General features: G+C 39.1%; 1 protein-coding gene across 4 annotated transcripts in view; it reads left to right on the forward strand.

The window, feature by feature from the left end:
• Positions 1-8,279, forward strand: part of LOC137344800 (E3 ubiquitin-protein ligase rififylin-like) — a 79,483-nt gene extending 71,204 nt beyond the window's left edge. For 3 of the 4 annotated variants that reach the window (XM_068007962.1, XM_068007963.1, XM_068007965.1), the window contains 3 exons: positions 593-806; positions 906-929; positions 1,901-8,279. In XM_068007962.1, the coding sequence (XP_067864063.1) occupies positions 593-806; positions 906-929; positions 1,901-2,082 (420 nt within the window). In that variant the 3' untranslated portion in view covers positions 2,083-8,279. The remainder of the gene's footprint in view (positions 1-592; positions 807-905; positions 930-1,900) is intronic. The other variant, XM_068007964.1, reaches the window with a different exon arrangement.
• The last annotated feature ends 1,435 nt before the right edge of the window (positions 8,280-9,714 follow it).

The following is a 9,714-nucleotide window of genomic DNA, read 5'->3' on the forward strand; positions in this document are numbered from 1 at the left end:
CACAGAATGGGCAAAGTAAATTTCAAACTGGACACAGTGCTGCTTTAAGCACAGTTAGAATTGTGCTATTTTGATAGACTATCACTGAGATTAAAATAAAGTAAGGAACTAACTACTGAAGTGGACATATTTGAAATACAGCGGTGCTAAATACGTGGTGCTGAGGTGTAACATACCATAGGGTTATCAGAGTGTTTGCACTTTACCCAATTACCCCTCAATCAAAGAAGGCCTTTAATTAATCCTTGATAAGAATTAATTCTCTTAGGTGTGCTCTGATATGAGTAGAAGAAGAATGCTCTTTTCACCAATTTCATCACCCCAAAGTAGACCAGTCCATAAAATTTGTTTGGTCTGGTTTGGAGAACTTGTGATCCTAACAGGCTGAAATTCTCAAGATACATGAAGATGAACACATTTTAGCTTTTAGTACTACGTAAAATTGCAGTGAATCAGTGTGTTGCATTGTTACTGTACCTTTTTATATCTAGTGTTGGAATAAATGATTAGATATTTTGGCACGATACTGTTAACACTATATCTATTCACCTATAATCACTAACACTGTCTATTTTGGTTTTATTTGCCCTAGTCCATAGATTCAGAGGAGGTAGTTGCCCCAGGCCGGCACCGAGCCTCTCTATCGGACTTGACTCGGGTAGAAGACATTGAAGCTCTCACAGTGCGTCAGCTAAAAGAAATACTAGCACGGAATTTTGTAAATTACAAAGGGTGTTGTGAAAAGTGGGAGCTAATGGAGAGAGTGACGAGGCTGTACAATGAACAAAAGGACCTTCAGAGTCAGGGTAAGAGAAGTTCCATATATAGAATCAGATAACTGTGCTTAACATTTTATTTCATTGTTTGGTATATACCTTTTTTCTCCTAATTTCTTTTCTCTGCAGTTGCTGAATCCAGAACACAAGATGGTAAGAATCTGCATTATTTTCACTTTGAAGCTTTTATGGATCACTTATGAATGTTCATTATGCATTTAAAAAAAATTAAGGGATTGGGATTATCTTGGATTATGGAGGAGGTAGAACGATACCTGAAGTAGATACTCTATCGCAGTATTTGAAAACTGTACCTGTTCTAGTTTATATGCCATAACTTCACTGGATGAATTTTGTGCTCCCAAGTAAAGGATGTTGGTGCCGGGGAGTTAATTATTTTCCAGATTTTGCACCCACTATTTGTTTAAAAGCATTCCTGCATTTATTACAAGTCAGAAATATCCTTGACCCTGCCTAACATGTGCCCTAACACCAACCACAGAAAAGTACTACTACTGTCCCAGTGTAAGTATGCCATTTCTAACAGCACCATGTCTGTGGCCTTTGAGTGAGGCTGCATACTTAATGCCAATCAATGCAGAATTATGGGCTGATTTATTCTATGCACTAATACCCACCAGGTGCAGAGTTGAAACTGGGCAAATTTGTTTCACTTTAGGACCCTTGTAGCCTGTAGAGAGAAAGGAGACTTTCATCCCATTAGGCTGGCTGATTTCAAACCCAAAACCTAGAGGTGAATGGTCAGGTTGAATTCCGTCATTGCATAGTCTCTCAGCTTTCTTTGATGTACTCAAAAGGCCCAAAACTTGACTATAACGTAGGCTGGATTTATTTTACATCCGTGAAGTGTGATGTTCAGTCAGCAGACTGGAGTTATACTGTGGACTGAGATCAGCACCAAAGCAGCACACTGCTTGCATTCTTGGACAAGTACAGAGTTCCACCCTCCAGACAGATAATTTGTTAATGTTGAGAGCGTGGGTTAGGTTTTTGATGACAAAAATGTAAATGTTTTATTTTGGACCTATAGCAATTTGCTGTTACATAACTGTAGCCTGAATCATAGTAGAGGCGTTTTTCATTAATTGTTTTGTTTTGTGTAGGTGGGACTGGATCATCAGGTGTTGATGAGAATCTCTGTAAAATATGCATGGACTCTCCAATTGACTGTGTGCTGCTGGAGTGTGGCCATATGGTCACATGTACTAAGTGTGGAAAGCGCATGAGTGAGTGCCCCATCTGCAGGCAGTTTGTCATACGGGCTGTGCATGTCTTCAGATCTTGAGTAACCGCATCTACTGTGAAACCACATCTGATTGATTGGAGACGTGCATTTTCACAACCCAGACCCCACGCTGCTGACTTAAACATAATCTGTCCATCTATACTACTAGTAAGTCAGTTAACACATTTCTGTTTCACTCACTGAAAACACTATTTAATTGTACAGGAAGTTTTACATAAAACCTATGGACGTGTTGAAAGGGTAACTTTATACAGCTGCAACTTCTTCCACTGTAGAAAGTAAGGTAGAAATCAGTGAAAGAAATTGGATTGGAAGAAGTACAAGAAAAGCCCAAAGCAAAAAGAAATGAACCTACAAATCACTGGTCTTGTGCCACTCTATAGAACGTGTATGGTTGAGATATTTTAGCATGGCACCAATCTTGAAAATTGGAAGTGAGTGTTAACCCAGGTTCTAGGTTGCCTTTGTATACCTAGCCCTTGGTTAATGAGTGGCATTAACAAAACGTGAAAGCAGGCTGCTAATCTGGGGGCAAAGGAGAGAAGAGATTATTGCTTTCCTTAAATGTAAGCTAGTTTCTATTCGGGGAAATTAGTATTTTTGAAGGATTTTGTACCGATGTTTTAAGCATTCAAAGTTTATCAGAACGACTGCAGACACTTTAGAAATAGTGCAATTTGTTTTTACTAGTAGTTACTAGGGATGGAGGTGGACAATAAATAAGCAATGGAAACCTATATGTGGAAAATGAAAGAAGAGCAGAAATGTAACCTCACTAAACTGAACAAGTACTGGTAGATGTATGAAACGTTTGTAAACCACGGTCATCATGCTAATTTTCAGAATGGAAGTAGAACGAAGAAAGGTTTTTCAGTCCCAGCTGAAACTTGGCTCTGCCGCCTGTCTATTCCAGTGCTTAAACCTAAAGCCACTGAATTAAATACCAGATATATTATTGTTGCAATTTACAGGGACAAGGCTTTCCCAAATCGTCAGTTACATATACATGTGTAGGTCAAATTGGGTTGATAAAATGCACCATCTTCGTTTTATTGTATAACCTTCAAATTAAACAGCCGTGTAAAACTCTTCATGGTTCCATATCATTTATACAGTTCTGTGCTATCTGAATCTTCCTGTTTATCTGTACCGCTTAGATTGAATGAGTATATTTAAAGATCAGTAGACATGCACAATTTTAAAAAGTAAACACAAATTAAAGTTATTTTAAATCCAGTCTATTGATCTTTAACTTTGCATTTGTGTTTATGGTGCAATAATTGCATGTAAATGTTTACAAGAGTATTACGCAGGTTAAAGGTCAAACAATGTAACATTGTGCATTCTGTTAATTTGTTTAAGATTGACTGTTTTTTCACTAATGCTCTTCCAAATTGAGTGTTTGATGCCAGCACCCTCGTATCTTTTATGCATTCTGTCACTTGGTAGGTTCTGGTTTTCCACTTTTGGCAGTCCTACCCCATCATAGTTTGACCTTAAATTTATACTGACATCATTTCCTTCCTTTCCCCCTCACAACCAAAAGAAAATTAATGACACCAAATGCACTATTTGAAGTGGCTTTTATTGAAGAATTTTAGAATCTGTTGTGCCTTGAAGTTCAATAGTAATCTTATCTGTACAGTGAATATGTTTTTTTTTGCCGATTAAGGTTTCAACATGCAAACATTTTAGAGTGCTAATATTTGGATTCTAATCAATCTGTTTAACCTTTGTAGTCTGTTAATTGTACTGAACCTGCAGCTGTTCTGATGATGCAGCATTGCAGCCTTTGTCCATTTGCAGAGACATGTTTACTGTTTCCCTCTTTTTCTCAGGATTGAAAGCTGTTTCCTGCCCTTTTCCTCAAACTTCATCCCACCCATTTATACCTGTTCTCTAAGATGGGCTTTGTTTCAGCTGTGCAAACTGACCATGCCTATATTTGAGATGGTGCTACTTGTATCTTAAAAGCAATAACTAACGAGGAAGGCTAGTCAACAAAGTCTTAGTTATTGGGTTTACGTTGATGCAAACTTTTGAAGAGTCTTGTAGTCCTTAGACCAGAATGTCGCCAAATGTGATTTGTGATTTCCACCTCAATCTGACTCCAGTCCTTTCATATTTTAAACTTCACAAATCCAGGATAAATGTATACTAGCACCGACCTCCTCTTCCTTCCTCCCCAAAAATAGATACCCACATACCGTTGGTCTCCAATCAGAAACCGGAAGCGTATTCTGTAAGAGGCTTTCCAAATGGGTAACAAAATAAATCTCCTGCTGTTGCTTCTAAGATGGTGGAAACTATACCCCTCTCCCACCTAGGCCATGTTTGTGTTGCATTCTGTATGGCAGCAGTGGCTTAGTTTCATGGGAAGAAATGTATCAAGTAGCCATCTTCTCATCCATTTATGTTGCCTTGAACTTGCCTGACGTTGTGGGGGACAATTATTTCTCCAACACGTTTTCCCAATTTACATTTACCCCTTCTTTATTTCCTTCTCTTCCCACCCCTACATATCAGGTGAAGTGAGTGGATGTGTGGTAGGCCTAATCTGCAGGGCAGGAGTGTTTGCTATAGTGAGTCTGGCTCTCCAAAGATTGTCTTTTACACAAAAATACAAACCAACCCACTTTCTTTCCCCTACTTTTATGATGTTGAAACTTACTTGACACTGCTGAGAGGTTGGACTGAGGTTCTGGTGGTGGGTGCAGTATACCAGGTGGTGCCGACTGCTTGTGAATGCTTCATAATATTGGGGGGGGGGGTGGGTGGAGAAGAGATTTCCTCGGGGCTTCTCTCGCTCTGCCGCTCTAACTAAGCATTTACGTGCGTAAACCGGGTTTCCACCCAACTTCTGCCGAAGTTACGGTGGACGGAAGCCCCAAAGAGATTCACCCCCAGTTTATTTAAGTATCTTGGAATCGTATTTGTGTGAATGTAGTTTGTGTAAGAGCTGGGTTTTGGAAAAAGGAATTCCTACAGTGAAATGTCTTTTTATGGTCAACTAAACTTGTACAACTACACTGAACTGTTTACAGATTTAGTGGTTGTGTACTATCTGATGTCAGCCATTATCTTTAGATTTGGATTACCTTCGCCTTTTAACTTTTTAATACTTTTAAAATACTTTTTGCTATCTTGTCACAAAATGGCCTCAACATAAAGCACCGTTATAGGGGATAATCTACTGAAAATTCATCTTCACTTTTGTCGTCTCCACAAATACGGATTTTCAATCATGTTGATCCCAGATTGGAAGATTATCGACCAAGAAGAGGACATCCTTTTATTTGTTCTTCCACAGATATCCAGCACACCTTTACTCTTCCTGTGCCTGAGGTCTACGGCTCTCCAGTTCAACTTCTCCTAAGTTCATGTTTTGCATATTGGTGCATCATTGAAGAATTATTGCGTTTGTATCAAGATGAAATTTCTTTTTCTTTCAGACTCTATGCGTTATGTTCCTGCTTAATTTTTTTTTCATGATTTACATATTTTAAGGGATAAAGATTCTGATGGTGGTTTACCTTTAATAACAGGCCTCGGAGAAAGTGGATGGGGTGTTTGGGAGGATTTACTTCTTGCTCCCCATACATCCCCAACATCCCCTGTAGTTCCAAAGGAAAAAGCTGAGAAAAGTTCACCCGTTGCCTGAAGTGCCTTAGCCAATGCTTTCAACTGTTCAGTAATGGAGAGGAAGCTGAAGAAAGTTTTTTTTTTACAGGGGATGGGAAAAGTATAATTTAGTAGTTCTGTAGGTCCAGCTGCTTTATAGGGACTAGATACAACCCCTTAAAGGGGAAAGAAAGTCTCGGGAGTAATTCTGTAACCCCGCACCCATTTTATAGAAAAAAATAGTCTGAGCAGATTTCTTTTGATTTGGGCCACACCAGTAACATCGCCAACTCGGTGTGTCCGCCAAGAGGCCCTGTAGGAATCAGCAGGAACTTCATCTTCAAACCACTGGGAATCATGCTGTAGGCTGCAGTGTAGGTTTCCCAGCCTGCAGTGCTGTGCCCTGGGGTCCAGGGACTCTGAAGTCACAGCCCTCTTTCCCCCCTCTCCCCCACACCCAGTGTTTCCTAAAAGCTGCTCTGGGTGCCCAGCAGTTACTTTCTGTTGGTGAGGTGACCAGAGCAGCCTGGCAGCGAAGGAGGTTCTGTACACTGGTTTCAAAGAAAATGTGACACTTTTCCTAAAATGCTGAAAATATTTGTTCAGATTATTATTTTCTTGTATAAAATGAGGAAATAGTTTGATCAAATTGTACTATTCCACCATGAAGTATTGGAGTTTGTGTGAATAGTATAGGGGGGGTCCCATGATATATATTCAGACCAGTGTGAGAGAAGAAAATATATTGAGGTACATGCCTCTTCATCTTTGACAATCTGTTATTTAAAATGACTGAAAATCTATAGATGGATGAAACAAGATTTCATCAAAAGAGTAATGTTTCCCACAAATGACCTTTTTGAGTTTAAAAGGTGAGCAACCTATAACTGTAGTACATTTGCGATTTTACTATACCATTCACCACTACAAAGCACAGGTTTGTGAAGTATACACACGTTGGACATACACTGCAGACTGGGACTTGGGTGACAAATATGAAAGGGCTCTGGGTTGTGTAACCTGTTACATTAGTGGAGAGTTGTGGACGGGTGGGGAAGGTATATGAAGAGTTAATCAGCAGTTGAACCATATCTTGTTAGAGACCAATTTGGTAGTGTTAATGTGTTCACCAGAAACTGGGATATTCACAGAATGCAGTGACTTCATGTACTAATACTTTGAACCCCTTATGTTTGAGAAAACCAATAATCAGTGAATTATCAGGAAGGCAGCAACATTTGAAGCAGAGATGGAATAGAGATATTAACATTCTATTCTGGCACTCTATGGAAATACTTGCCTCTTGTGGACTTAATCAACCGGTTGTTTGCAGTGATTTATTTTTTGCATGGCAGTACTATTTCATTCCCAGTCACATCACCATTACTGTAATCTGATCAGCAGTAGGAAGAGATTATTGAAACCACACTGTCCATCAGACCAAACCTTCTTTCCTGTTTGTGTCTCTCATACTTTTTAAATTTATTCACGAATTTTTTTTTACATAATCAACAAATTTTTTAAATGGAAAATGACAATCTAAATCAAACCCTTTGTGGAAGCTTTACAGACTACCTGGTGCTCTTGAAACACCAAATTACATCGTCCATTTATCTTCTGGACTTGTCGTTCGAGATCTGCTGTAAATTTAGTGTCTTTTGAAACTTGCCACAGTTCATTTCCGCTCTCCTACCAAAGTATCTTCAGTAAAATATATGCAAAGAACGAGTAACTATGTTCTGGTTACTCTTTTGAAATCCTCTCTGTACTTTTGAAAAGCAAGAATATTAACAGGATTTAGCAATATGTCAAATTTGAAAGTCAAATTGGGGAAAAGCAGGGTGAAGAGACTTGTGAGAATATGAATCAATTTTCTGGCCAGATTAACAATATGGTATTTGAAATAGACCCTTCACGTTAAAAGATTTCTTTTCCCCACTTTGTTTTGCAGTAACACGGCAGCCATTTTATTACAAAAGCATGATTGATGGTGGTGTGATTTTTAGAAAATCAAGTAGAAATGGAGCATGTTCTGTGAAGACTGGTGATCAAAGTATATTTATATGAGAAATTCATATCTGTAGTTGAATGTATAACTTCAAAATGTTTAAAGCATTTATAGGTTTTTGTTTTTTTATTAAATACTATTTTAAATGATGAGAGTGTTGAATATAACTGAGCATTGGATGCATTTTTTTATTTCCTAACTGACTGTGTCAGGGGCAGAATTAAAAAATAAGGCACAAAATGCTTCATTTCCTCTATCATAAGTGTGGTTTTTATGAAATTTATTTTCATTTTGGGGTTTTAATGTTTCCTTTTAACTGATGTGGGAAAGAAGTGAATGGTTCTGCTGAGCACTGAGTAGACTAAATGACTGAGAGCCTAATGATTTATTCTATAAAACTGTTCTCCACACACTTATGGTCTAATGGAGTTTATCATTTATCTACACTGGAAAATACTGTCTATTCTGACTAACTAGAAATTTTATATTGATTATATGGATAATTCTTGGAATCAGCTCCTTGTTTAATTTTGAAGCCTGCATAAACTTTCTTGTACATGATTTTAGATTTCATTTTTCTAAACAATAAAAAAAATTAAATTTGGAATTTTGATGTATTGAATTTCTGAAAACACTTCTGCAGAGTGATGCTGTACATATTACACGTACGTCATTTCATCCAGTAGACTTAGGATTCTTGAAGTTTTAGAAATCCCCCAATTTCTCTGCCATAGATTGTTTTCTTCCAATAATACCCCCCTTCCCTAAAATAAGGTGAGTTTTTAAATAATACATGAATAGTTTTTGTTTTGGTGCTGGGTTGAATATTTTCAAGGTGGAGTTCAGTGTTTGCTTTTTGTAAAAAAAAATCAACTGCATTTGAGCTGGGCAGCTGATAGCATGGACTCGCTCTCAAATTGTAGCTGTTTGCAAGCAGAGCTGCATTTTTAGTGATAGTATCATAGTAGGTGGGTTCTGCCAGGACCACTCTGCTCCAGACCTCATTAGAGCCTTGGTCCAAACATGGACAGAAGAGCTGAATTCCAGAGCTGAGGTGAGATTGACTGCCCTTGACATCAAGGCAGCATTTGACCGAGTGTGGCACCAAGTAGCCCCTAGTAAAATTGGAATCGGAGGGAAAATTCTCCAGTGGCTGGAGTCATACCTAGCACAAAGGAAGATGGTAGCGGTTGTTTAAGGCCAATCATCTCAGCCCCTGGGCATTGCTGCAGGAGTTCCTCAGGGCAGTGTCCTAGGTCCAACCATCTTCAGCTGCTTCATCAATGACCTACCCTCCATCATAAGGTCAGAAATGGGGATGTTCGCTGATTGCACAGTGTTCAGTTCCATTCACAACCCCTCAGATAATGAAGCAGTCCGAGCCCGCATGCAGCAAGACCCGGACAACATCCAAGCTTGGGCTGATAAGTGGCAAGTAACATTCGCGCCAGACAAGTGCCAGGCAATGACCATCTCCAACAAGAGAGAGTCTAACCACCTCCCCTTGACATTCAACGGCATTACCATCGCTGGATCCCATCAACATCCTGGGGGTCGCCATTGACCAGAAACTTAACTGGACCAGCCACGTAAATACTGTGGCTACAAGAGCAGGTCAGAGGCTGGGTATTCTGTGGCGAGTGACTCACCTCCTGACTCCCCAAAGCCTTTCCACCCACTACAAAACTCAGGGCAGGAGTGTGGCAGAATACTCACCCTGGGTGTTTATTACATTTTAGTTGTAACTGTAATACACCCGATTTTAAATCAAACACTAATGATTATAGAAATACTTTGTTGCTAAAGTCTTTAAGCAGAGCCCCACAGCATAAGTGAACATAAGATTTTCATGAATGAGAAAAGGCCACTCGACATACTGAACTCATTGTGCAATACGATCATACTACAATACTGCCATCAGGCTAATTTAAGATCTGCACATTTTCTGGTTCCCCAATCACAGCCTACTCTTGGCAAAACTTATATGCTGAAATATAAAGCCCTGTTCACTTTTGGAAGACTGCATGTCACATACAAATTAT

The sequence above is a fragment of the Heptranchias perlo genome, chromosome 28 (assembly GCF_035084215.1).
Source record: "Heptranchias perlo isolate sHepPer1 chromosome 28, sHepPer1.hap1, whole genome shotgun sequence".
Taxonomy (NCBI): domain Eukaryota; kingdom Metazoa; phylum Chordata; class Chondrichthyes; order Hexanchiformes; family Hexanchidae; genus Heptranchias; species Heptranchias perlo.